The 27,889-nt window shown below is 41.8% G+C and overlaps 2 protein-coding genes across 10 annotated transcripts; one reads left to right on the top strand and one right to left on the bottom strand.

Annotated features, from left to right (window-relative positions):
* On the top strand, nucleotides 1–27,889 carry LOC115130975 (zinc finger C4H2 domain-containing protein). Of its 4 annotated transcripts, none has more exons than XM_029662587.2 (7): nucleotides 1–94; nucleotides 14,695–14,869; nucleotides 16,570–16,633; nucleotides 21,431–21,602; nucleotides 26,689–26,861; nucleotides 26,951–27,140; nucleotides 27,254–27,889. In XM_029662587.2, exons 2-7 carry the CDS (start codon nucleotides 14,866–14,868, stop codon nucleotides 27,365–27,367), a joined length of 717 nt encoding a protein of 238 aa, XP_029518447.1. In that variant the 5' UTR covers nucleotides 1–94; nucleotides 14,695–14,865; the 3' UTR covers nucleotides 27,368–27,889. The 4 variants fall into 4 exon arrangements, with proteins under 4 accessions (XP_029518447.1, XP_064875958.1, XP_029518448.1 ...); XM_065019886.1 differs by lacking the exon at nucleotides 1–94 and adding an exon at nucleotides 15,009–15,157 and having other exon boundaries at nucleotides 14,782–14,869; XM_029662588.2 differs by lacking the exons at nucleotides 1–94; nucleotides 14,695–14,869; nucleotides 16,570–16,633 and adding an exon at nucleotides 19,983–20,147.
* Nucleotides 953–21,088, bottom strand: LOC115130971 (moesin-like). 6 transcript variants are annotated; one of them, XM_029662580.2, is made up of 15 exons: nucleotides 20,881–21,088; nucleotides 16,556–16,606; nucleotides 15,449–15,532; nucleotides 15,248–15,343; nucleotides 14,716–14,838; nucleotides 12,024–12,175; nucleotides 11,641–11,724; nucleotides 9,759–9,905; nucleotides 8,823–8,919; nucleotides 8,529–8,692; nucleotides 8,315–8,445; nucleotides 8,044–8,204; nucleotides 7,606–7,689; nucleotides 6,461–6,610; nucleotides 953–4,019 (listed from the first exon to the last, which is right to left on the bottom strand). In XM_029662580.2, exons 1-15 carry the CDS (start codon nucleotides 20,899–20,901, stop codon nucleotides 3,855–3,857), a joined length of 1,710 nt encoding a protein of 569 aa, XP_029518440.1. In that variant the 5' UTR covers nucleotides 20,902–21,088; the 3' UTR covers nucleotides 953–3,854. The 6 variants fall into 6 exon arrangements, with proteins under 6 accessions (XP_029518440.1, XP_029518442.1, XP_029518439.1 ...); XM_029662582.2 differs by lacking the exon at nucleotides 20,881–21,088 and adding an exon at nucleotides 19,247–19,319; XM_029662579.2 differs by lacking the exon at nucleotides 20,881–21,088 and adding an exon at nucleotides 18,217–19,069.

A 27,889-nucleotide genomic window follows, 5' to 3' on the forward strand; every position in this document is an offset into this window, starting at 1 on the left:
CTTCGACGCCTCCGCGCTTTGCTCATTCGGGTGTGACCTCCGCAGCTCAGTGAAGGGAATGGCTGGCGCGTGTCCAACTTGAGACTTGTGTGGGGTAAAGTGCATTCTCTACCGTATTATTATTGTCTGTTTATAACACATGGTTCTAAATGTATATGGTTCTAAATCTATGTTGATCTAAATCTGTCTGTTACTTATTTGACTGTTGCTATTCTCACTGTAAAGTATATTTGAAATATAGTTTTAATAAAGTTGAAGAGACAAGAGTGCCTCTGTTGCTGGTTCCTCTTATCTCCCAGTCAAAACACAGTGTGTGCTCTCCTCCTCCTTCAGTGTAATAACACAACAACAGTGACTTGTTAGTGTTTTTCTGACCCACAGACTCTCCGGTAATGTATTTAAAAAAGTGATTGAAAGCTATGTTCACCGTGTTACAGTACCTTAAGATGAATGCACTAACTGTAAGTCTATCTGGATAAGAGCTTCTGCTAATTGACTCAAATGTAATGTAACTGAGCTGCTCAATAGCCTACTTCCCAAAGAACATACCTGTATTTTCCCCAGGGATTTTGTCTTCCAGAATAGTAGACCTCAGATTTTATAACACGGTATAAAAAAAATAAAGATGTTGATTCAACCTAAAGCAACCAGCTGCAATATGATTGTGAGTTGGCTCAACAACATTTTTCCTCCAGCTGGTTATCTTACAATTGTATGTGGAATCAATATATTTTTTTAAACAGTCCTTACTATATGTTTTCAGTCATAACATGCCTACTGAAAAACACACACACTCCATATAAACATATGTCAGACCTGCACGCGCACACACACACACACACACACACACACACACACACGCGCACACACACACATAAAACAACAAACACACTCACATCATAATATATGCCTAGAGTGATACAGTAGCAAAATACACAGCACTCAACACATATTCAGTGTTGGTTAATGGTATTTATTGGAGTCATAGCAAAACACTTTGCAAAGGATGTTGTACTCATTGATACAGTTCAAGTCAGAAGTGTACATACACCTTAGCCAAATACATTTAAACTCAGTTTTTCACAATTCCTGACATTTAATCCTAGTAAAAATTCCCTGTTTTAGGTCAGTTAGGATGACCACTTTATTTTAAGAATGTGAAATGTCAGAATAATAGTAGAGATAATGATTTATTTCAGCTTTTATTTCTTTGATCACATTCCCAGTGGGTCAGAAGTTTACATACACTCAATTAGTATTTGGTAGCATTGCCTTTAAATTGTTTAAAGGCAATTTAATTGTTTAAATTGTTTAACTTTAACTTCCCACAATAAGTAGGGTGAATTTTGGCCCATTTCTCCTGAACGATCTGGTGTAACTGAGTCAGGTTTGTAGGCCTCCTTGCTCGCACGCGCTTTTTCAGTTCTGCCCACAAATGTTCTATTGGATTGAGTTCAAAGTTTTGCGATGGCCACTCCAATACCTTGACAATACCTCCAATACCTTAAGCCATTTTGCCACAACTTTGGAAGTATGCTTGGGGTCATTGTCCATATGGAAGACCCATTTGCGACCAAGCTTTAACTTCCTGACTGATGTCTTGAGATGTTGCTTCAATATATCCACATAATTTTGCTTCCTCATGAAGCCATCTATTTTGTGAAGTGCACCAGTCCCTCCTGCAGCAAAGCACCCTCACAACATGATGCTGCCACCCCCGTGCTTCACATGTTCTTCAGCTTACAAGCCTCCCCCTTTTTCCTCCAAACATAACAATGGTCATTATGACCAAACAGTTCTATTTATGTTTCATCAGACCAGAGGACATTTCTCCAAAAAGTACGATCTTTGTCCCCATGTGCAGTTGCAAACCGTAGTCTGGCTTTTTTATGGTGGTTTTGGAGCAGTGGCTTCTTCCTTGCTGAGCGGCCTTTCAGGTTATGTCGATATAGGAATAATTTTACTGTGGAGGAATCGTTTTATTGTGGAAATAGATCATGTTGTACCTGTTTCCTCCAGCATCTTCACAAGGTCCTTTGCTGTTGTTCTAGGATTGATTTGCACTTTTCGCACCAAAGTATGTTCCTCTCTAGGAGACAGAACGCGTCTCCTTCCTGAGTGGTATGATGGCTGCGTGGTCCCATGGTGTTTATACTTGCGTACTATTGTTTGTACAGATTAACATGGTACCGTCAGGCGTTTGGAAATTGGTCCCAAGGATGAACAAGACTTGTGGGGGTCTACCATTTTTTTTCTGAGGTCTTGGCTGATTTCTTTTGATTTTCCCATGATGTCAAGAGGCACTGAGTTTGAAGGTAGGCCTTGAAATACATCCACAGGTACACCTCCAGTTGACTCAAATGATGTCAATTAGCCTATCAGAAGCTTCTAAAGCCAATTTTCCAAGCTGCTTAAAGGCACAGTCAACTTAGTGTATGTAAACTTCCGACTTCAACTGTACCTGTGAAATAACATCCTAAGAAAATATTGCAATTAAGCTCAAACCCTTCCTCTCACTAATCTATCCATACCCTTCCTGTCACTAATCTATCCATACCCTTCCTCTCACTAATCTATCCATACCCTTCCTGTCACTAATCTATCCATACCCTTCCTCTCACTAATCTATCCATACCCTTCCTCTCACTAATCTATCCATACCCTTCCTCTCACTAATCTATCCATACCCTTCCTCTCACTAATCTATCCATACCCTTCCTCTCGCTAATCTATCCATACCCTTCCTCTCACTAATCTATCCATACCCTTCCTCTCACTAATCTATCCATTCCCTTCCTCTCACTAATCTATCCATTCCCTTCCTCTCACTAATCTATCCATTCCCTTCCTCTCACTAATCTATCCATACCCTTCCTCTCACTAATCTATCCATACCCTTCCTGTCACTAATCTATCCATACCCTTCCTCTCACTAATCTATCTATACCCTTCCTCTCACTAATCTATCCATACCCTTCCTCTCACTAATCTATCTATACCCTTCCTCTCACTAATCTATCCATACCCTTCCTCTCACTAATCTATCCATACCCTTCCTGTCACTAATCTATCCATACCCTTCCTCTCACTAATCTATCCATACTCTTCCTGTCACTAATCTATCCATACCCTTCCTGTCACTAATCTATCCATACCCTTCCTGTCACTAATCTATCCATACCCTTCCTGTCACTAATCTATCCATACCCTTCCTGTCACTAATCTATCCATACCCTTCCTGTCACTAATCTATCCATACCCTTCCTCTCACTAATCTATCCATACCCTTCCTGTCACTAATCTATCCATACCCTTCCTCTCACTAATCTATCCATACCCTTCCTCTCACTAATCTATCCATACCCTTCCTCTCACTAATCTATCCATTCCCTTCCTGTCACTAATCTATCCATACATAAAAATATGGTTTTCATGCTATATCAGCTAATAATTATTTTGCATAGATTCATTTCAAGATTGCAAAAACCATGAGCAAAAGCAGCATAAATTATGATATATTATGATTAATTGTATCATCACTCACTTTGATTGTGGTACTAGTAGCCTACAGTTTGTAGTCCACAGAATTATACTTGACTAAACTACAAATCCCATGAAGTTGGCACTCTTTAGTCACAGGGGACAACACACTACTAGGGAGAAGCATTAATGACTTAGTAATTACACTGTACCTGCCTATATGACTCCCATTTAAATACATATATTCAGTACAGACTCTTGTTCTCTCTCTATCTCTCTCTCACTCTCTCTCTCTCTCACTCTCTCACTCCCACACTCCCACTCACGCGCACACACACACACACCTTCTCTCTCATTCGCATTCTTTCTATCCTTCACATGGACTCAAACTCGTCGATGCGTTGCTTGGTGTTGCCCTGTCGTATCTGACGGAGGGTCCTGTACTTGTCCCGGCCGGCCTTAACGTTCTCCGCGTGGATCAGGTCATTGGGAGTATTCTTACTGTCGTCTCGAGCGCTGGCCAACTCACTACTCAGGGCCTGAGGACAAACGGACAACAAGGACACAAATAAACTTGTGGAGCGTCAACATAATATACTATCCATGGGAATGAATGTGTGGTGCATGTGTAACGCATGTCGTCTAAGAACCATAGCTCTCATTTCAGGGCTCAGGCCTGGAGGACATTTTTACATTTAGTCAGGACTGAACCCAACCATGCAGAATTATGGTTAGGTTAGGGCCATAGGTTATATGTTAAATAAGTTAGGGTCTGGCTTTTGTATAGTCAGTCGGTCATCCTTCTGGGCCTCTGTCATGGTCATGAATTAGAGTCATGGGTTAAGGTTAAAGGTCATGGAGTGTGGAAGAAGTGAAAAAATTATGATTGTCTATCTACAATGACAAGCCACCGGGGTCTGACAACCTGGATGGGAAATGACTGAGGATAATAGCAGACGATATTGCCACTCCTATTTGCTCTATCGTCAATCTAAGCCTACTAGAGAGTGTGTGCCATCAGGCCTGAAGGGAAGCCAAAGTCATTCCTTCACCCAAGAACAGTAAAGCCCGCCACCCGAGTGGCGCAGTGGTCGAAGGCACTTGCTATGCCACTAGAGATCCTGGTTTGAGTCCAGGCTCTGTCGCAGCCGGCCGCGACCGGGAGACCCATGGAGCAGCGCGCAATTGGCCCAGCGTCGTCCAGGTTAGGGGAGGGTTTGGCCGGCAGGGATGTTTTTGTACCATCACGCACTAGCGACTCCTGATGGCGGGCCGGGCGCAATGCACGCTGACACGGTCGCCAGGTGTACAGTGTTTCCTCAGCTGGCTTCCGGGTTAAGCAAGCAGTGTGTCAAGACGCAGTGCTGCTTGGCTGGGTTGTGTTTTGGAGGACGCAAGGCTCTTGACCTTCGCCTCTTGCGAGTCCTTACGGGAGTTGCAGCGATGGGACAAGACTGTAACTACCAATTGGATACTACAAAATTGGGTAGAAAATGGGGTAAAAAAATAAGAATATAAATAAATAAATGAGTAGTAAAGCCCCCTACTCAAATAGCCAACCAATCAGCCTGTTACCAACCCTTATTAAACTTCTGGGAAAAAATGGTGTTTGACCAGATACATGCTATTTTATTCTAGACAAATTGACAACAGACTTTCAGCACGCTTACAGGGAAGTACATTCAACAAGCACGGCACTTACACAAATAACTGATGATTGGCTGAGAGAAACTGATAGTAAAACGTTTTTATAAGCTGTTTTGTTAGACTTCAGTGTGGCTTTTGACATTATCGATCATAGTCTGCTGGAAAAACGTATGTGTTATGGCTTTATACCCCTTGCTATCGTGTGGATAAAGAGACAACCTCAAACAGTCACACTCCAAACTCCACTATGTCCAAGACCAAAGAGCTGTCAAAGGACACCAGAAACAAAATTGTAGACCTGCACCAGGCTGGGAAGACTGAATCTGCAATAGGTAAGCAGCTTGGTTTGAAGAAATCAACTGTGAGAGTAATTATTAGGAAATGGAAGACATACAAAGCCCACTGATAATCTCCCTCGATCTGGGGCTCCACGCAAGATCTCACCCCGTGGGGTCAAAATGATCACAAGAACAGTGAGCAAAAATCCCAGAACCACACGGGGGGACCTAGTGAATGACCTGCAGAGAGCTGGGACCAAAGTAACAAAGCCTACCATCAGCAAGGGCATTGAAGATGAAATGTGGCTTGGTCTTTCAGCATGACAATCATCCCAAACACACCACCCGAGCAACGAAGGAGTGGCTTCGTAAGAAGCATTTCAAGGTCCTGGAGTGGCCTAGCCAGTCTCCAGATCTCAACCCCATAGAAAATCTTTGGAAGGAGTTGAAAGTCCGTGTTGCCCAGCAACAGCCCCTAAACATCACTGCTCTAGAGGAGATCTGCATGGAGGAATGGGCCAAAATACCAGCAACAGTGTGTGGAAACCTTGTGAAGACTTACAGAAAACGTTTGACCTCTGTCATTGCCAACAAAGGGTATTTAACAAAGTATTGAGATAAACGTTTGTTATTGACCAAATACTTATTTTCCACCATAATTTGCAAATAAATTCATAAAAAAATCCTACAATTTGATTTGCTGGATTTTATTTTCTCATTTTGTCTGTCATAGTTGAAGTGTACCTATGATGACAATTACAGACCTATCTCATCTTTTTAAGTGGGAGAACTTGCACAATTGGTGGCTGACTAAATACTTTTTTGCCCCACTGTATATATCCGGGACACGACAAGATGAGGACAAAAGACGTCTGACTGCTCTGCCATCTTGGAGCAAGGGTCATCATGATGATGTGGTTGGTGACACTTTTCTTCATGAAAATCCAAAATCTTGACAACTTGACTGCTGACATGAAAAACATTTTGGGACCATATCAACAGTGGACTAATGGGGGAAAAAAGTAGAGTTCCCCTTTAAGTTAGGTGTTTCTGACCTTGAGGTGTTTCTGTAGCCGTTCATTCTTCTGAGCCTCCGTCATGCGTCCCTCCTCGCTGCGGTCTCTAACCATGCCTGGTGATGTCAGCTCGGCGCTGGCCTCGGCGCTGCTCTCGTCGGTCTCGTCGTGGTCCCCCTGCACAGAGTCCTGGAGGTGGACACGGATGACTTTAGTCTTCAAATCAACATCCACCATGACCGCCAGAAGACAAACACACACATGACTGCTCACAGTGGATAACGCTATCACACACACACGCACACACACTCTCGCTCAGGTTGAAGCACTGTGGTTAGATAGAGGATAACACACTCACACGCACTCACTCACATGCTCACTCACACTCACGCTCGCTCACATTGAATCACTGTGGTTGGATAGAGGATAACGCTAGCACACACACACACACTCACACACACATTTAATCACTGTGGTTAGATAGAGGGTTACGCTAGCACACACACACACTCAAACACACACACTCACATTTAATCACTGTGGTTAGATGGAGGGTTACGCTGGCACACACTCACACTCACACACTCACATTTAATCACTGTGGTTAGATGGAGGGTTACGCTAGCACACACACACACACACTCACACACTCACATTTAATCACTGTGGTTAGATGGAGGGTTACGCTAGCACACACACACACTCACACACTCACATTTAATCACTGTGGTTAGATGGAGGGTTACGCTAGCACACACACACACTCACACTCACACACTCACATTTAATCACTGTGGTTAGATGGAGGGTTACGCTAGCACACACACACACTCACACTCACATTTAATCACTGTGGTTAGATGGAGGGTTACGCTAGCACACACACACACTCACACTCACATTTAATCACTGTGGTTAGATGGAGGGTTACGCTAGCACACATACACACTCACACTCACACACTCACATTTAATCACTGTGGTTAGATGGAGGGTTACGCTAGCACACACACACACTCACACACTCACATTTAATCACTGTGGTTAGATGGAGGGTTACGATAGCACACACACACACTCACACTCACACACTCACATTTAATCACTGTGGTTAGATGGAGGGTTACACTGGCACACACACACATTTATTCATTAATTCCTTCATTTATTAATTGATTCTCTCACCCTTTTCTGCCATCTCTTTGTATCGTCGTCCTTCTTCTGCTTTACGTCCTCCACAAGGGAGATCTTAGAGGTCAGATCAGTAGCCTGGAAAAAGAACCTTAGAATAATAAATGATTCTCCTAGTGTCCGTCTGTCTGTCGGTCTGTCTGTCTATTTGTATTTATTATGGATCCCCATTATCTGCCGTCAAAGCAGCAAAATGAAGGCAGTTTATACAATTTTAAAAACATTATAATACATTCACAACACACTGTGTGCCCTCAGGCACCTACTCCACCACCACCACATATCTACAGTACTAAATCCATGTGTATGTATAGTGCGTGTGTGTGTGTGTGTCTGTCTGTCTCTGTCTATGTATGTGTGGCTATCTATCTGTCTTTGTGTGGTGTCTGTCTGTCTATCTATGTGTGTGTGTGTGTCTATGTGTGTGTGTACCAGGTTCTCCTGGTTCTTCATCTGGCTCTCTGACTGCTGTAGGAGGGCTGCCTTGGTCTCTTCCGCTGCCCTGCGCTCCTTCTCCAGACGCTCTGCCTCCTCCTGGGCAAACGTCCTCTCTTTCTCCAGCTCCAGGGCCCTGCGAGTCCTCTTATCCAGCTCTACACATACACATACACGCACACACACACACACACAAAATAATATGAAGACACACAAGCATGCATGCACATACAGCACACACACTGTCAGATGACAGAATGAGTCTGACCTTCCTGAGCTTTCTTGGTCTCTTCCTCAATCTGTTTCAGTCTGCCTATCAGCTCCATGGTTTCTCTGGCGATCTTCTCTGTCTCCTTCTCCGCATTCTCTCTCTTCTTCTTCTCGCTCTCAAGCAGAGCTCTGAAATGAGGGATATGAGGGATGAGTAAACACCTGCTAACAACATTATCTCTCTCTCTCTTTCCCCCTCTTTCTGTCCTCACTTATCCATCTGTCTCTTAGTCTTCTCCTCACGGGCCTGGGCTTTCATCTGCTGGACCTCGATGGTGTCTGGCTTCCTCCTCCTCATGTACAGGTCATGGTTCCCCATGCACAGCGCCAGGATACGCTTGTTGATCCGTAGACGAGGGGCGTAGAACACAAAATCCTGGAACAGACTCATTTACCACAAATGCCTCTTGAAAAAATGAAGTGACCTTTTTTAATACTTAACAAACGGGTCAGAGGTTTGAATTATAACCAAATACACAGCAGATAAAGAAACAGAGGTGACGTACCGGGGCTTTCTTGTCCATGGGCTTTATAACAAACTTCTTGTCGTTGAAGGAAATGTTTCTGATCTCACTCCATGGGAAGCCGATCTTAGGGGTCATCCTAGAAAGAAAACGCTAGAATAGTTCACTCCAAAAGCAAAGTTCATCCAATGTTTTCAGACTTCAGACAAAAGTAGTCTAATATCATGATGAATCTATGGAGAATTCGGATCTATACTGAACAAAAATATAAATGCAAAAATTTCAAAGAATTTCAAAGATTTTACTGAGTTACAGTTCATATAAGGAAATCAGTCAATTGAAATCAATTCATTAGGCCCTAATCTATGGATTTCACATGACTGGGGATACAGATATGCATCTGTTGGTCACAGATACCTTTAAAAAAAAGATAGGGGCGTGGATCAGAAAACCAGTAAGTATGTGGTGTGACCACCACCTGCCTCATGCAGCGCGACATATCTCCTTCACATAGAGTTGATCAGGCTGTTGATTGTGGCTTGTGGAATGTTGTCCACTCCTCTTCAATGGCTGTGTAAAGTTGCTCAATATTGGTGTGAAATGGAACAGGCTGTCGTACTCCTCAATCCAGAGCATTCCAAACATGCTCAATGGGTGACATGTCTGGTGAGTATGCAGGCCATGGAAGAACTGGGACATTTTCAGCTTCCAGGAATTGTGTACAGATCCTTGCGACATGGGGCCGTGCATTATCATGCTGAAACATCAGGTGGTGGCGGCAGATGAATGACACGACAATGGGCTTCAGGATCTCATCACGGTATCTCTGTGCATTCAAATTGCCATAGATAAAATGCAACTGTGTTCGTTGTCCGTAGCTTATGCCTGCCCGTACCATAACCCCACCGCCACCATGGGGCACTGCTAAATTGACATATTGAGTTTATATTTTTGTTCAGTGTAGTTAACTGTTCCTACCTGTCAGTGTTCTGGTATATGTTGAGGCCCAGAGCGTCTACCCCCAGCCACAGCTCTGAACCCTTCTTGTTCTTGATGCTGAAGTAGTTGACTCCATACATCTCTAGATCCTGAGCTATCTTCAGATACTCCACCATGGCATCCTCCCTGGGGACAGATTGACACAGAGACAGACACAGAGACAGACACAGAGACAGACATAGACACACATAGACACACATAGACACACACAGACACACATAGACACACACAGACACCCACAGACACCCACAGACACACATAGACACACATAGACACACACAGACACACATAGACACACACAGACACACATAGACACACATAGACACACATAGACAAAGACAATCAGTGAGGAAGATGCTCTGTATGCAGCTATCATAATGCTTAGCACATTCTACATACACTGAGTGTACAAAACATGAAGGATACCTGCTCTTTCCATTACATAGACTGACCAGGTGAATCCAGGTGAAAGCTATGATCTCTTATTAATGTCACCTGAACCCTCTACAGTCTACAGACTAAACCTTGTCTATATACCGGGGGAGGGAAATGTTTTAAGAAGGTCATACCAAGGATCATTTAGATATTTTATTTTGAATTTTAAGACCCCTTGATGTATCCAAAAAAGTATTATTATTTGATGAATATTTTAAATTGGTCTTACTGCTATTAGCAAATGCATTGAATAACAGATAGTCCCCCCAAAAAATTTAAAGGAAGTTTGTTCTGAAGTGTCTGTCCTATATCTGAGAGATATAAGAAAGATCGGGAAACATTTGTTGTTGTTTTTTAAAGATGTTTATACATGTATTTAACCCCTTATATTTGGCACTAAACATTCTCCATATATAATTCCATACGTTTTTTCAACTGGTACTGGGGGACCGTCAGACGAGTCTTGTGTGGCCTGTGGAGCAAAACAACCAACAAAAAATGTGTATGTTCGTGAGACCTTTCCACAGAGGGGTCCTATTAGTGTGTAGCCCAAACTGTTGGGACGTTACAGACAGAAGTTGGCAGATCGGCTGTACCGACTTCAGACGAGTACCAAGACGCTTGAGGGGGTCGTGGGGCAAAACGGAGAACCACCATTGTGTTCATGAGAGTCCCATCTTCCCATAGAGTGGTTTGTAGGCCAAACCGTTAGGATGCTACAGACGATTTTGTGAGTTTCTGGGATGTCTCATGGTCTTACAAACATATGCAGAAGTCCGAATGCGGTGAATTGAGACATATCCAAAGCAAACTAAAGATATCTCTGGCTTAAACTGACATATATTTCCTGGGGATTTGTTTATTATGCCAATTAGATTTCCACAGGGGTGCGGACATTGACCTTAGTTTTTTTTTAAACCACTTCAATTACGGGAGATGAAGGATTGGAGACAGGTTAAAGAAGGATGTTTAAGTCTTGAGACAACTGAGACATGGATTATGTATGTTTGCCATTCAGAGGGTGAAGGGGCAAGACAAAATATTTAAGTGCCTTTGAACGGGGTCTGGTAGTAGGTGCCGCATCGGTTTGGGTCAAGAACTGCAAAGCTGCTGGGTTTTTCACACTCAACAGTTTCCCATGTGTATCAAGAATGGTCCACCACCCAAAGGACATCCAGCCAACTTGACACAACTGTGGGAAGCATTGGAGTCAACATGTGCCAGCATCCCTGTGCAATGTTTTTGACACCTTATAAAGTCCATGCCCCGACGATTTGAGGCTGTTCTGAGGGCAAAAGAGGGGGGTGAAACTCAATATTAGGAAGGTGTTCTTAATGTTTTGTACATCAGTGTAAAATCAGTGCAATACAAGTAAGCCAGTGTTAACTTGGATTGTACTGTGAGTAGAGAGGACATGTGGTCTTACCTCAGCACTCCCTTGTGCTCCTCATGCCACACCTTTATCCTATTCTCCCACTGCTCCTTGTTCAGCTTGTGCTGCTCCAGAACCCTAAGGGTAGAGGAACCGAGAAGGGTCAATTAGGAGGGTAGAGAGAAGATGGTAGCCTAGTGATTAAGAGCGTTGGGCCGGTACTCAAATCCCAGAGCAGACTAGGTAACTCTCTCTGTATAAGAGTGTCTGCTAAATGAAATGGAATTGACCCCAACACTGATCTGAGTATGGAAGACAACAATCAGAGGAGCGTTCAGGGAGACTTGGAATAGATCTCTCTTCAAAATGATCACCAGTTTAGCTTCTGTTTGTGGGCTGAGGTATGTCACACAGGGGGACTGGGAGAGACGACACACCTCTGGGGAAGCAGCTTGTCCCTGCTGAGGTAACCCGGGAAGTGGTAGTCCTTCTTGTAGTCTCCATGTTTGGTCTGAACAGAGTAGGAGGCCAACAGCACAGCCGTCTCAGGAGGACAGTAGATATCATCATTCAGGATGCCTTCCTTCACCTGCAGTGACATACATTATAAACAGTGTGAGCTGTGTGTGTGTGTCTAACCTGTGTACATCTTAATATACATACAGTTCATTTCAGATCCCTTGAGTTTTTCCACATTATGCTACATTACAGACTTATTCTAAAATAGATCAAATAAAAATGTTCCTCGTCAATTTTTTGTGGCAAATTAAAAACAATTCAAATATGAAATAAATTATTTACATAAGTATTCAAACCCTTTGATGTGAGACTTGAAAATGAGCTCAGGTGCATCCTGTTACCATTTATCATCCTTAAGATGTTTTTATAACTTGATTGGAGTCCACCTGTGGTAAATTCAATTTATTGGACATGATTTGGAAAGGCACACATCTGTCTATATAAGGTCCCACAAAAACCAAGCCATGAGGTCTAAGGAATTGTCAGTAGAGCTCCGAGACAGAATTATGTCGAGGCACAGATCTGGGGAAGGTGACCAAGAAATGGATGGTCACTCATACAGAGCTCCAGAGTTCCTTTGTGGAGATGGGAGAACCTTCCAGAAGGACAACCTTCTCTGCCGTACTCCACCAAACATGACTTTATGGTATAGTGGTGTCATGACATTAGCCTCTTTGGGTATAGCAAACCCGTCCCCCTCTCCCTGCCTCCCCCTTGCCTCCTTCAACTAGGCTGCTGTGGTCAGAGGTCGTAAATTCCCGAGAAGACCCTGCCACATAGTATAGGGAGTAAATTTTCATAGAGGACAAAGGAAAATCTTCCACCTCACAGAACTTGAGGTACGAACAAATTTCATGTTCCGGAGAAAGTATAAAAGATCGGTGAAGAATCCAGCTACGAACTGGTCCGTTTGTCACGACTTGGGAAGCTCATGGGAGACGTGTGGCCGCATTACCATAACGCTGTTTATATAATAGCCCCAGATATGAGGTTTACATCTAATTGTTGTATAAGATGAATGAGTGACTATGATATGGTTTACACAATTTTACCATGTGATTTTGGACTGTTTAATTTTGGACTGTTTAATGAAGGAAAACTCAAAAAGGGGATTGGAGTTAACTAAATCAGAGGACCGCCCCTGAGCCCAGTAAGGTCAGACATCCTGGGACGGCCTTTTCTGCCATTCCAAATAAAACCCCCACTCGGGTTTTCGATCAGCAGACCGAGCTTACCTCAATTACGAGATGGCTAAAGGTTGCAGACCATGTTTTTCTCCATTAGGAAGACAAAGGTTGTAGACCATTGCTGAATCTTTTAACCATACCACGTGGTTAAACTCTTAGACTATCGATACCGACAGAATAAGAACAAGTCTTGGATATTAATTACCAGTCTGCAGCTAGGAATTCGGTATCATTGAACGCGAAGAACGACAACCGCCGAAACATCCATTCTGTAACAAATGTCACTCTGAACAATCCCCTCTAACCACAACAGAGAGAGAGGGAGAGAGACGGACAATTCTACAAAAGAAATGAACTTTTCACCAGCGATCAAGACGACACACTGAGCGTAAATATATATATTGATTGCAATTGTTCCCGAATGAGTGAGCGTTCATGTGCAAAGGATTAGCATTTCAATTGTTATAATTATCACTCTGTAGTGACTTCTTAGTCGACCCCCACTTCCCCTTTTGTCTAACAAGCCACCATGCCGGTTTAGCCCACTAGGGCACATTCTCCTATCATTTCATGTAACCACATTTACCTTGTTTGTTTGTTTGTTTATGCATTTCTGTGAATTAGTTAATAATAAATAAATGATTTAAGACAATTGATGTATGGATGACTCATAGTGAAGACTGGGTTCGTGCAGATAACCAACAATTTACGACGTTTGGAATGAAGTAAATGAAGTAAATAATTCATTAATTCAAAGACTAATTGATCAGATAAATATCTGAAAAGTTATTTTAGGAAATGATAACTTTGTAATCTGAATATTTTTCATTGGTGCCCCGACTTCCTAGTTAATTAGTTACGTGAATAATCAGTTGATCGCGTAATAACTAATTACAGAGAATCTTTTATAAAAACTATCAGTCTTCAGTTAATGATAGTAAAGACACGACAGTGGTCAGACGGAAGCCACTCCTCAGTAAAAGGTACATGACAGCCCACATGGAGTTTGCCAAAAGGCACCTGAAGGACTCAGACCATGAGAAACAAGATTCTCTCCAAGCAATGCAAAGCGTCACGTCTGGAAGAAACATGGCAACATTCCTACGGTGAAGCATGGTGGTGGCAGTATCATGCTGTGGGGATGTTCTTTAGCAGCAGGGACTGGGAGACTAGTCAGGATCAAGGGAAAGATGAATGGAACAAAGTACAGAGAGATCCTTGATGAAAACAATCAGGTCTCCTTTACCTTTGATATAGAACATTGCATTGTTGAGGAAAAGCTTGTAAGTAAACATTTCTCTGTACTGTTCACACCTGTTGTTTCCTGTGAACGTGACAAATAAACTTTGATTTGATGTATGTGTGTGTGCACGTGTGTGTGTGTCTGTGTATGCGCATGTAGTCGTGTGTGTGTGTGTGAGACCTGCAGGAAGAAAAGTCGTTGCGTGGCCTCTTGGATCAGTTCCTCAGCTACGTCTTCAGGGTAGAACTTGGCCCGGAACTTTATCAACAGAGGGTTCTCCCTGCGTACATCCTGAGCTGTCACCTGGGAACATTACAGCATTGCAACAACATGAGTGAGTTAATAAGTGAAGGAATGGGCATGTGTGTGTGTGTGTGTGTGTGTGTGTGTGTGTGTGTGTGTGTGTGTGTGTGTGTGTGTGTGTGTGTGTGTGTGCATGCGTGTGTGTTTACTCTGTGTGTGCGTGCGTGCAGAGCTGGATGAGCAGACTCGCAGGGCCCTGGAGCTGGAGAAGGAGAGGACGTTTGCCCAGGAGGAGGCAGAGCGTCTGGAGAAGCAGAGGACGTTTGCCCAGGAGGAGGCAGAGCGTCTGGAAAAGCAGTGGACGTTTGCCCAGGAGGAGGTAGAGCGTCTGGAGAAGGAGCGCAGGGCAGCGGAAGAGGCAGTCCTATATGTTGTTACTGTCTGAGGAGAGTAGTGAGAATGTACTCACCCTCTTGTTGAGTTTGAGCCAGGTAGAGAAGCCTTTGCTGTCCTGGTACTGTAGGCCAAAGAACCAGGTCTCTCTCAGCCCGATGGTCTTCACTATCTACACAACAATGAAGAAGAAGATCACTTGTTTGTCCATAGTCGAGGAAACAAAGATGTGTCTGTCTGTCTGTCTGTCCGTCCGTCCGTCCGCCTGTCCACGTACCTGGTCGAAGAGTTGTTTGCCAGTGGTGCTGGGCAGGACGGCAAACTCCAGCTCAGCGTCCATGGTGGTGACACGAACATTGATCTACCAGAGGGCGTTCACATAGACACAAACTGGAGTATGAATGGGAGGAGAGAGAACTTAATAGCCTATTAAAACACATATATAGAGTAATGGTTAGAATAATAGGTAGTATGGTTTACAATAGGGGATAGGCATGCAGAATACACTGAACAGAAATATAAACGCAACATTCAACAATTTCAAAGATTTTACTGAGTTCAAAGTTCAAATGAGGAAATCAGTCAATTGAAATAAATTAAGTCGGTTATAATCTATGGGTTTCACATGACTGGGAATACAGATATGCATCTGTTAGTCACAGATACCTTTAAAAAAAAAAGGGAATTTTGTGCATTCAAATTGCCTTAGATAAAATGCAATTGTGTTTGTTGTCCTTAGCTTATGCCTGCCCATACCATAACCCCACCACCACCATGGTGCACTCTGTTCACAACATTGACATCAGCAAACCTCTCGCCCACACGACGCCATACACGTGGTCTGCGGTTGTGAGGCCGGTTGGACGTACTGCCAAATTCTCTTAAATAACGTTGGAGGCGCCTGAAATTAACATTCAGCTCTGGTGGACATTCCTGCAGTCAGCATGCAAATTGCACGCTCCCTCAAAACTTGAGACTGTGGCATTGGGTTGTGTGACAAAATGTCACATTTTAGAGCCTTTTATTGTTGCCAGTACAAGGTGCACCTGTGTAATTATCATGCTGTTTAATCAGCTTCTTGATATGCCACATCTGTCAGGTGGATGGATTATCTTGACAAATGAGAAATGCTAATCAACTGGGATGTAAACAAATATGTTCACAACATTTTTGAGAAATATGCTTTTTGTGCGTCTGGAAAATGTCTGGGATCTTTTATTTCAGCTCATAAAACATGGGACCAACACTTTACATGTTGCGTTTATATTTTTGTTCAGTGTACTAAGGGGCTAAGCAAATTATATGTCTCTTACTATGATTGTAAAATTGTGTGCTAGGTTCTTAGGGACGTAGAAGACCCCCAAAATATAATTATGTTTCTTACATTTTTCTGTTCAGCCTGCAGGATCATCCAATCGCAAGAGGTCGTAGGGGACTACAATCAAAACATGAAGCCCACAAGGTATTTTTAAACGTTAAATATTATTTAGGGAGAATTCTCAGAACAAAATAGAGTTGAGAGTATTCTCAGAACAGGGGAAGGTTTATTCTAGGATTCCATGATCCACACAGAACTGTAGTGTAGGTTTCTATTGTTGCTGTTGTTGTTTTGATGTCAATCGTGTTAGTGAAAGTTTCCACATTGTGTGGACAATAAAAATATATATAATAAGTTCAAACCTATCCCAGGTAGCCCCCGCTAGGATTTCCGAGGTGGTTTTTATTAGCACTGATTATGGAGCAAATTGGGATAAAGTTACTAAACAGCTGAGATCAGAGACGACCAGGCCAACCAGGAAGGCCCATATTTAGGCTAATTATCAGATGTTTAATGTTGATCACATCGGCCTATTCTGACCAGGATACTTCAACCACAAAAAATATGAATGTTTCTACAAGTACAATGTTTATATTACTCAAAAGTGCTAAAATATAAAAGATTGAGTTTCAAAGTTGAGTGAACTCACTGTACTTACAAGTATCTCACAGAACAACGTACTGTTTGTTGTGTTGAAACGCAAACTTAAAAAAAAACAACATTTGTGTCTGATGTGAGTGGTTAACAAACAAAAATGTAACTTTAAAAAAACACGGTATAACTCAGGGTAGTAATACCGTAAACCTTTAAAATGGCTGGTTTCAAGTTGTAATGTCACATGCACACGTACCGTGAAATGCGATTCTTGAAAACTCAAAACCCCAACAATACAATAATAAATAACAATGTAATACTAGAAAAAGAACACAATAAATAAGAATAGGAAATGTGAAATACACAATAAAGGAAGTAAGCATATTATATACAATAAATCGTTTTCTAGACCATTATTCTGTCTCACAGAGCAACAGGGACATTACTATGGGAAAAAGTTGGCCTTGTTTTACTGTCAAATGCTACATTTACACAATCTCACCCTAATTTTACACAAACAGCCACATTTGAACTTCAATCCAGATTTTATAGGATTAAGAGTATAAATGGATACTCACAGAAGACATTTGTAAATATTTTATCTCCTATATTATTACGTTCCTGAGTTTCTTCTTTCGGCATTAGCCTCTTCTCCACAGAGTCATATGAAAGTGCTTTCAATATTCACTGGGATTATGGTGAATTAAAACGAGCCATTGTTGTGTTCTCAGGACTAATCCAATGGCAGCCCAGGAATCTAACTCAAGGTGGATTATTGCGGTGTACTAACACTTGACCCTCACAGGACCACCGCAAAATGGCGCACAAGACGTTGAATTTACATCCACCTTTAGAATACGATACTTTCATATGAGATATATGATAAGGCAATGTTGATAATATACTGTAGACCTAGCCTTAAACCCTAGACCACATTGCCACTAGCCAAGGAAAAAGTGATTAGTAAATACAACACTCAAGACATTCATTCCTACTTCTACATTGTTGTTGTTTTGTAAAATACCCTCTATGTCCTTTTCATTGTTCTTTTTTAATACAACATGTAATTGTTATTTTGTGAAAATAATGTTTTAAGAATTGAAACACAATAAGAAATCTACTATCAACTTTACCCTATGAGTGTAGGCAGTTGGCATCATTATCTTTAGAATTACATTGAAACAATGCAACCGTTTCCATTACAATGTTACAACAACAATGTAACGCAGCGTTTCTTAAAGTATGGGTCGCGACCTGTTAATGGTGGGTCGCGACGTAAATGTATAATTATTTCATGAATTACTAGAATTGATTTGGTCAAGTGCAACTGCGCTCTCGGTTCAGCGCGCTCTCTGCTTAGCACTGCTCAGTGTGGCAGCTGCACGAGAGGGAGATACCCTTGTGCTTCGCGGTTTACCGGATCTTTTGTTATCCAGTTTTGTTGAAGATCCCTCCGCGACCCACCCGCTGCAGCGCTGTGGTTCAAGCCACTGACTTGTTGTTCTTCACCGCTGTCACAGGAAATGGACTCATGCTAGCCACACGTTCTCACTGAGCTCAATCGTCATGAAACGCAAATACAGTGATTACTTTTTGTCTCTGTCATACAAACTCTGAGAAATAACGAGGAGCGCCCACAATGTTTTTTTTGTGTGTGGGGAAGTGGTTTGTAATGCGTCTCAAAAACGAACAAATGAATAAAACGGCACGTCCTGACCAAACATCCAGGCACTACTGTACATGACGGTAAACCCAGGGAGTGATTTCAGAACCGGGCTTCAAGAAACAGTGCTTCAAAAGTGGAACAGTAATTCAACTAGCAAGGCATTGTCATTTTATAACAAGTGACGATAGGCATAAATAAGGGAGTACTATCTCTCATAGTAGTAGATGTGAGTTTCTCTTTCAACAATCCCCTGGCCTTTTAACGTTATACAGCTAATAGCTAACGTTAGCCAAAGCAAGCTAACTAGCCACTGATAGAGCAACCCTAAGAAACACTACAGATGAAGATTAAAAATGATCAGGCCTACTGTACATTTTACTGTATAAATTATTGTTGAAAACGAGTCTAGGTTGGAACTGTTACAGGTAATAATTTTTATTCTGAACTGGAATAAACTGACTGATTGAAGCAAGATGCTTTTTGAGGCAAACACTCACACAGTTCTGGGTTGCTCATATGCAGCAGGAAGCGGTCTCCAGCCTGACTGAGAAAGCAGTACGTTGTTCTCATACAGTTTGGCACCACACCACAGGGTTCTGTCTAAAGCAGCCCCGAATAGATATGTTTGTTGAAAACTTCAACCAGCCATACACCTCTCATTAGGACTGTGTGCATGTGTGTGTTTTCTGGTTTACATCTGTGTGATATGATCAGTTTATTCCAGTTCAGAATATAAAAATATGTATTTTAACAGCAACAGTTCCAACCTAGACTTTCTATCAACAATAATTTATACAGTAAGGTGTACAGTAGGCCTGCTAATGTTTTATCTATACTGTTACTTTGGGTTGCACGATCAAAAAGTCTGTGTTTGTTCTGTTATACATCTGTGAAACGTGATCAATCCGTTTATTCAAGTTCAGAATTCAATTTTTTATTGTATTTTAACAGCAACAGTTCCAATCTAGACAGGTATGTAAGAGTGTTTTTAATGGGGGAAAATAAACAAAAGATATCTATGGGTATTTCATTATTTGTTTTTGTCTATATTGCTTGGGTCCCAGGAAAACACAGAATTTCTTATTTGGGTCCCAGGCTGAAAAAGTTTAAGAACCACTGATGTAACGGGTTTTATCAGATAGTTTCAGTGCCAGACGGACACTATGTAACAGTTTCCAGCCAGGGTCACTGCAGTACAGGACACGTAGGCACGGGCTTTCCTAGCGCATGCGTGGTGCTTCATAGCGCATGTCACGGCTGAAGGTATTGTGTTTTTATTAGCTAGCTGGCAGACCACCCTGTCCTTCCATTAAGATCTAATTTATCAGGGCCTAAAGTCTAAATCATGGGGGACGAACAAGAGATAATGTGCAAACTAGAAAACATTATGGAAATACGGTAAAGATTTTTTTTCTTCTTCAAAGAAACCACATCTGGTAAATCAGGTAGCTGGATGGCTCAGGAAAAGAGCAGCGAGAAGCTAATATTAGCGTCTTGGCTTTGTTATTGAGCTAGGGAGCTAGCTGTATGTGGCGACATAGCCTTGATCAAGGTTAGCCAGCAGTGGTGACCGTTCTATTGTTCTTGAAATAACTGCAGATAAACTCTCGCTTTTGTTTTGCACATTACAAAATTGCTTGCTAGTTATGTAATATGCATAACCAATCCAGCTGTTTGCATCAACAAAAATCCAGATGCGAAGTGCTTTGCCAGATTATCGGCTAGTTGGCTACTTAGCTAGCTTTCTGTCATTAGCCAGGTAACGTTAGCTAATAATTGGCTAACCATGGTTGGTGGTCCGGTTCCCCCAATGAGTTCATTCAGTGGGAACCAGTTGCAAATTTGCACATTGTTGAATAGATGTGACGCTGATTAGCTTGGCATCAGTAGAAAAAAAGATGTCTAGACAAGAATTGCTCCAGTTATAACAATGGCATGTCGTGCACGAATATGTCGGTTATGCATGCATTATATTACTTATGCTCCTTGTTTCACAAACTCATCTATTGAAACAGCAACACAATAATACACTATGATGTCTCGGGTTCTGGTCTTTCTTTACAAAAAAAACATTTTTATCTGAAGAGGCTAACCTGGTTAAATAAAGGAGAAACAATAGAAGATGACTTACGGCAATTGGTTTCTGAAGCATGATTGAGTGATGTGAAGTTGAACTGACAGAATGTTGTCTTTGTGCCTTCTGCCCTGTAATCAAATGAATACTTGCAATTGTAAATAGTGCAGTGCTGTAGACTACCTAACTACCTACCTAATGCTGTAGAATTGGTAACTGGATCATTGGTAAGTAGCCCAGTGGTATGTAACTACTTAGTGGTGCAGCAGTCCAAGGCACTGCATCTCAGTGCTAGAGGCGTTACTAAAGACTGGTTCGATTCCAGGCTGTATCACAACCGGACGTGATTGAGAGTCCCATAGGGCGGTGTACAATTGGCCCAGCGTCGTCCAGGGTAGGCCGGGGTAGGCAGTCATTTTAAATAAGAATTTGTTCTTAACTGACTTGCCTATTTAAATAAAGGTCAACAAATACAGAATGTTGTATAATTGGTAACTAACTACTAGTGCATTTGTAAAGTATCTACTGTGTTACATTTGTAACTAGGGGTGTACAGTGATAACTAAGTAGTAATGTATTGGTTAAATTGTGTTTTCTATCATTTCAGGAATAAGACGGTACAGATGCAGAAGATCAAGTCTCGTCTGAAGTCAGAGTTTGAGTCCCTAGAGTCTGAGGAGAAACATCTGAAGGAATACAAACAGGAGATGGACCTCCTAATGCAGGAGAAGATGGCCCATGTAGAGGAGCTACGACTCATACATGCTGATATCAATGTGGTGGGTAGCGTAGAGGTCGACTGAGTATGATTTTTCAACGCCAATACCGATTATTGGAGGACCAAAAAAAGCCGATATCGATTAATCAGCGATTTTTATTTATTTGTAATAATGACAATTACAACAATACTGAATGAACACTTATTTTAACTTAATATAATACATCAATAAAAATCCATTTAGCTTCAAATAAATAATGAAACATGTTCAATTTGGTTTAAATAATGCAAAAACAAAGTGTTGGAGAAGTAAAAGTGCAATATGTGCCATGTAAGAAAGCTAACATTTGAATTCCTTGCTCAACATGAGAACATATGAAAGTTGGTGGTTCCTTTTAACATGAGACTTCAATATTCCAAAGGTAAGAGGTTTTAGGTTGTAGTTAATATATTTATAGGACTATTTATCTCTATACCATTTGTATTTCATATACCTTTGACTATTGGATGTTCTTATAGGCACTATAGTATTGCTAGTGTAACAGTATAGCTTCCGTCCCTCTCCTCGCCACTACCTGGGCTCGAACCAGGAACACATCGACAACAGCCATCCTCGAAGCAGCGTTTCCCATGCAGAGCAAGGGGAACAACCACTCCAAGTCTCAGAGCGAGTGACGTTTGAAACACTATTAGCGCGCACCCCACTAACTAGCTAGCCATTTCACATCGGTTACACCAGCCATTAGGCTGATAGGCTTGAAGTCGTAAACAGCGCTGTGCTTGCGAAGAGCTGCTGGCAAAAAAGTGCTGTTTGAATGAATGCTTATGAGCCTGCTGCTGCCTACCATCGCTCAGTCAGACTGCTCTATCAAATCATAGACTTAATTATAACATAATAACACACAGAAATACGAGCCTTTGGTCATTAATATGGTCGAATCCAGAAACTATCATTTCAAAAACAAAACATTTATTATTTCAGTAAAATGTGGAACCGTTTGGTATTTTATCTAACGGGTGGCATCCCTAAGTCTAAATATCCTTGTTACATTTCACAACCTTCAATGTTATGTCACAATTACGTAAAAATCTGGCAAATTAGTTCGCAATGAGCCAGGCTGCCCAAACTGTTGCATATACCCTGACTCTGCGTGCAACGAACGCAAGAGAAATGACACAATTTCACCTGGTTAATATTGCCTGCTAACCTGGATTTCTTTTAGCTAAATATGCAGGTTTAAAAATATATACTTCTGTGTATTGATTTTAAGAAAGGCATTGGTGTTTATGGTTAGGTACAGTCGTCCAATGATTGTGCTTTTTTCGCAAATGTGCTTTTGTTAAATCATTCCCCAACGTTGCATCGATTATATGCAACGCAGGACACGCTAGATAAACTAGTAATATCATCAACCATGTGTAGTTATAACTAGTGATGATTGATTTGATTGTTTTTTATAAGATACGTTTAATGCTAGCTAGAAACTTACCTTGGCTTACTGCATTCGCGTAACAGGCAGGCTCCTCGTGGAGTGCAACGAGAGGCAGGTGGTTATAGCGTTGGACTAGTTAACTGGTAATGTTGCAAGATTGGATCCCCCGAGCTGACAAGGGGAAAATCTGTCGTTCTGCCCCTGAACAAGGCAGTTAACACACCATTCCTAGGCAGTCAATGAAAATAAGGTGTTCTTAACTGACTTGCCTAGTTAAATAAAGGTATAAATTTTTTTTTAATTGCCGCCCAAAAATACTAATTTCAGATTGTTATGAAAACTTGAAATCGGCCCTAATTAATCGGCCATTCCGATTAATCGGTCGACCTCTAGTAGAGAGAGCAATAAAGAGTGTGTGTGTGTGAGACAGAAGCCACTATTCGACTTCTGAATGCACAAAAAGATTTTAAAAAGTAACGCATTCATTTTTTAAAGTTATTTTGTTTGAAAAAGACGTTTTAGGCTTAGTTATAGTGAAACCTCAATTCTGGTGTGTTCATTTTGATATTTACAAAACATTAAGAACACCTTTCTAATATTGAGTTGCACCCCCTTTCCCTAAGAACAGCCTACATTTGTCACGGCATGGACATAAGGTGTCGAAAGCATTACACAGGGATGCTGGCCATCTTGATGCCGATACATCCCACAGTTGTGTCAAGTTGGCTGGATGTCCTTTGGGTGGTGAACCATTCTTTATACACACGTGAAACTGTAGAGCGTGAAAAACCCAACAGCGTTGCAGTTCTTGACAAACTGGTGCGCCTGACACCTACTACCATACCCCGTTCAAAGACACAAATCTTTTGTCTTGCCCCGTCACCCGGGGCAGTCATACACAATCCATATCTCAATTGTCTCAAGGCTTAAGCATCCTTCTTTAACCTGTTTCCTCCCCTTGAAGTGGATTTGACAAGGGAGATCAATAATAGCTTTCAACTGGTTTCACCTGGTCAGTCTACATCATGGAAAGAGCAGGTGTTCATAATGTTTTGTAATTTGGTCTTTTAGTGGTACATCTAGCTCTTTTTGCCCCAGTGGTTCAACTCTACCATTGAAATTGTGATGTAGAGGCACCTGGAGAAGGTTCCTATACGTCACCTCAAGGGAGTGGTTCGGTATGAAATACACTCCCTTCTAGATGTGCTGGGTGGTACCACCTTCTGGTTTCGTATAGAAACAAGCACCTTATTTGGCAATGGAGTGTACCAATATATAGTGGAGTGTACCAATATATAGTGGAGTGTGACAATATATAGTGGAGTGTGCCAATATATAGTGGAGTGCGCCAATATATAGTGGAGTGCGCCAATATATAGTGGAGTGCGCCAATATATAGTGGAGTGCGCCAATATATAGTGGAGTGTAGCAATATATTTTACTTGATGCTTCCTTGACTAGACTATTGACGTTACACAAAATTCAAAAGGCAGTAAGGCACACAAATTCTACATTTTGGTTTACCGTTTCACGCACATCTATGTCAAATCAAATGTTATTAGTCACATGCGCCAGATACAACAGGTGTAGTAGACCTTACAGTGAAATGCTGAATACAACAGGTGTAGGTAGACCTTACAGTGAAATGCTGAATACAACAGGTGTAGTAGACCTTACAGTGAAATGCTGAATACAACAGGTGTAGTAGACCTCACAGTGAAATGCTGAATACAACAGGTGTAGGAGAACTTACAGTGAAATGCTGAATACAACAGGTGTAGGAGACCTTACAGTGAAATGCTGAATACAACAGGTGTAGTAGACCTCACAGTGAAATGCTGAATACAACAGGTGTAGGAGAACTTACAGTGAAATGCTGAATACAACAGGTGTAGTAGACCTCACAGTGAAATGCTGAATACAACAGGTGTAGGAGAACTTACAGTGAAATGCTGAATACAACAGGTGTAGGAGACCTTACAGTGAAATGCTGAATACAACAGGTGTAGTAGACCTCACAGTGAAATGCTGAATACAACAGGTGTAGGAGAACTTACAGTGAAATGCTGAATACAACAGGTGTAGGTAGACCTCACAGTGAAATGCTGAATACAACAGGTGTAGTAGACCTCACAGTGAAATGCTGAATACAACAAGTGTAGTAGACCTCACAGTGAAATGCTGAATACAACAGGTGTAGTAGACCTCACAGTGAAATGCTGAATACAACAGGTGTAGGAGAACTTACAGTGAAATGCTGAATACAACAGGTGTAGGAGAACTTACAGTGAAATGCTGAATACAACAGGTGTAGGAGACCTTACAGTGAAATGCTGAATACAACAGGTGTAGTAGACCTCACAGTGAAATGCTGAATACAACAGGTGTAAGAGAACTTACAGTGAAATGCTGAATACAACAGGTGTAGGTAGACCTCACAGTGAAATGCTGAATACAACAGGTGTAGTAGACCTCACAGTGAAATGCTGAATACAACAAGTGTAGTAGACCTCACAGTGAAATGCTGAATACAACAGGTGTAGGTAGACCTCACAGTGAAATGCTGAATACAACAGGTGTAGTAGACCTCACAGTGAAATGCTGAATACAACAGGTGTAGGTAGACCTTAGAGTGAAATGCTGAATACAACAGGTGTAGTAGACCTCACAGTGAAATGCTGAATACAACAGGTGTAGTAGACCTCACAGTGAAATGCTGAATACAACAGGTGTAGTAGACCTTACAGTGAAATGCTGAATACAACAGGTGTAGTAGACCTTACAGTGAAATGCTGAATACAACAGGTGTAGTAGACCTTACAGTGAAATGCTGAATACAACAGGTGTAGTAGACCTCACAGTGAAATGCTGAATACAACAGGTGTAGTAGACCTCACAGTGAAATGCTGAATACAACAGGTGTAGTAGACCTCACAGTGAAATGCTGAATACAACAGGTGTAGTAGACCTCACAGTGAAATGCTGAATACAACAGGTGTAGTAGACCTCACAGTGAAATGCTGAATACAACAGGTGTAGTAGACCTTACAGTGAAATGCTGAATACAACAGGTGTAGTAGACCTTACAGTGAAATGCTTACTGACAAGCCCCTAACCAACAATGCAGTTTAAAAAATATGAATAAGAAATAAAAGGAACAGGTAGTTAAAGAGCAGCAGTAAAATAACAATAGCGAGACTATATCTATTGTAACAAGAACTAGAGGACAATGGTGGTCATAGCAACTTCCTACAACTGATTAGTGGTGCAGTCTGTGGGTTCTAATCCCACGAGGCAGATATATATATATTTTTACAATACTCATCCCGTGCCCACACACTCCTAATTCTTCTAAAAAGTGAACACCTCATTTCAACAATTTATTATGCACCCAATGGGGAATTCAAATTTACACTGCAAGTGGTACTAGATGTCAGGAACTCTGCACCTCAACACTGTCAGATAACTGTCCAGAGCTGTTTGCTCGCGATGCACATCATTTTATTATCAGAGCGTACCAGTGGACTTCTGGTAAATATTCTTTAGTGTGAAAGTGTTGGGATCAGGCACAACTACGTTTACACACCCGCAATATGAATATTTATGAGCAATTCCCGCCACCCACAACTTCTCACCTGGATGCATTTTTTAAAGGTGAAGGGGTTGAGAGTTACCCTTTAATAGTTTATGTATTTCTGTCCTCCTACTCCCCAGATGGAGAGCACTATAAAGCAGTCAGAGAACGACCTGAACAAGCTGCTGGAGACGACGCGGAGGCTCCATGATGAGTACAAACCCCTGAAGGAACATGTCGACGCCCTCAGGATGACCTTGGGCCTTCACAGACTGCCCAACCTCAACGAAGAGGAGGAGAAACTCTCTCTGGAGTCAGTACACTTACTATACACACTTTCACACACACTTTCACACACACATCAACTGTTCTCTGTGCTATCTTCTATCTCTGTTGCCATAGTTACTTTGAGAAGCAGAAGGCTGAGTGGCAGAAGGAGCCTCATGAGCCCACCATCCCAGAATCCCTTGCAGCAGCGGCTGCCGCGGCCCAACAGCTCCAGGTCTCCCGGAAACAAGATGCCCGCCAGACCGCCACCTTCAGACAACAGCCTCCTCCCATGAAGGTACACAGTACACACCCTCCTATGAAGGTACACACATACACACCTCTCCCCTGTCTGTGTACCAACACAATAATGACACTGTACTGACGTCTGTGTGTCTACATAGTAATAACACACTAACATCTCTGTCCTTTCTCCAGGCCTGTCTGTCATGCCACCAACAGATCCATCGTAACGCTCCTATCTGTCCACTGTGCAAGGCCAAGAGTCGCTCCCGCAACCCCAAGAAACCTAAGAGGAAGCCTGACGAGTAGACACACACTCCTACTACCACCTCATATTGCTAAATTTCACATCTGGAATTCAGTAAAACATGTCGTCATAACCTTTCCCCATGCCATGGAACCTACATTTAGTGTAATCGTCATTAAGTGTTTTCTTTTTAACAGTGCTTGAGTGTTGAAATGTAATTGTTAACCTTAAGGTTTAATAGACCATAACCATGTTATATGCAATAATACACAATACTATACTGTAGCTGTACCCATGTTGTGATTGGTTCTGGCATTAAATGTGAAACGTCCTGCATTTACTTGTTCCTCTGTATTTAACATGTGTACATTGCATGAACACTCTCCATGGCTGAACTATAATCACTGTGTTGTAACTGTTTGTGATATTGGACTGTATAACCCAGGAAGTTGTTCTAATGTTTTACTGAAGGCATAATGGACAGTCAAAGGACTGAGAAAACCACGATGCTCATTTGCTTTTAACAGTGTTGTATGTGAAACTTGAATACAAGAATAGAAAAATAAAATGTATTTTGTACTGCA

The sequence above is a fragment of the Oncorhynchus nerka genome, linkage group LG6 (genome assembly GCF_034236695.1).
Source record: "Oncorhynchus nerka isolate Pitt River linkage group LG6, Oner_Uvic_2.0, whole genome shotgun sequence".
In the NCBI taxonomy this organism is placed as follows: Eukaryota; Metazoa; Chordata; class Actinopteri; order Salmoniformes; family Salmonidae; genus Oncorhynchus; species Oncorhynchus nerka.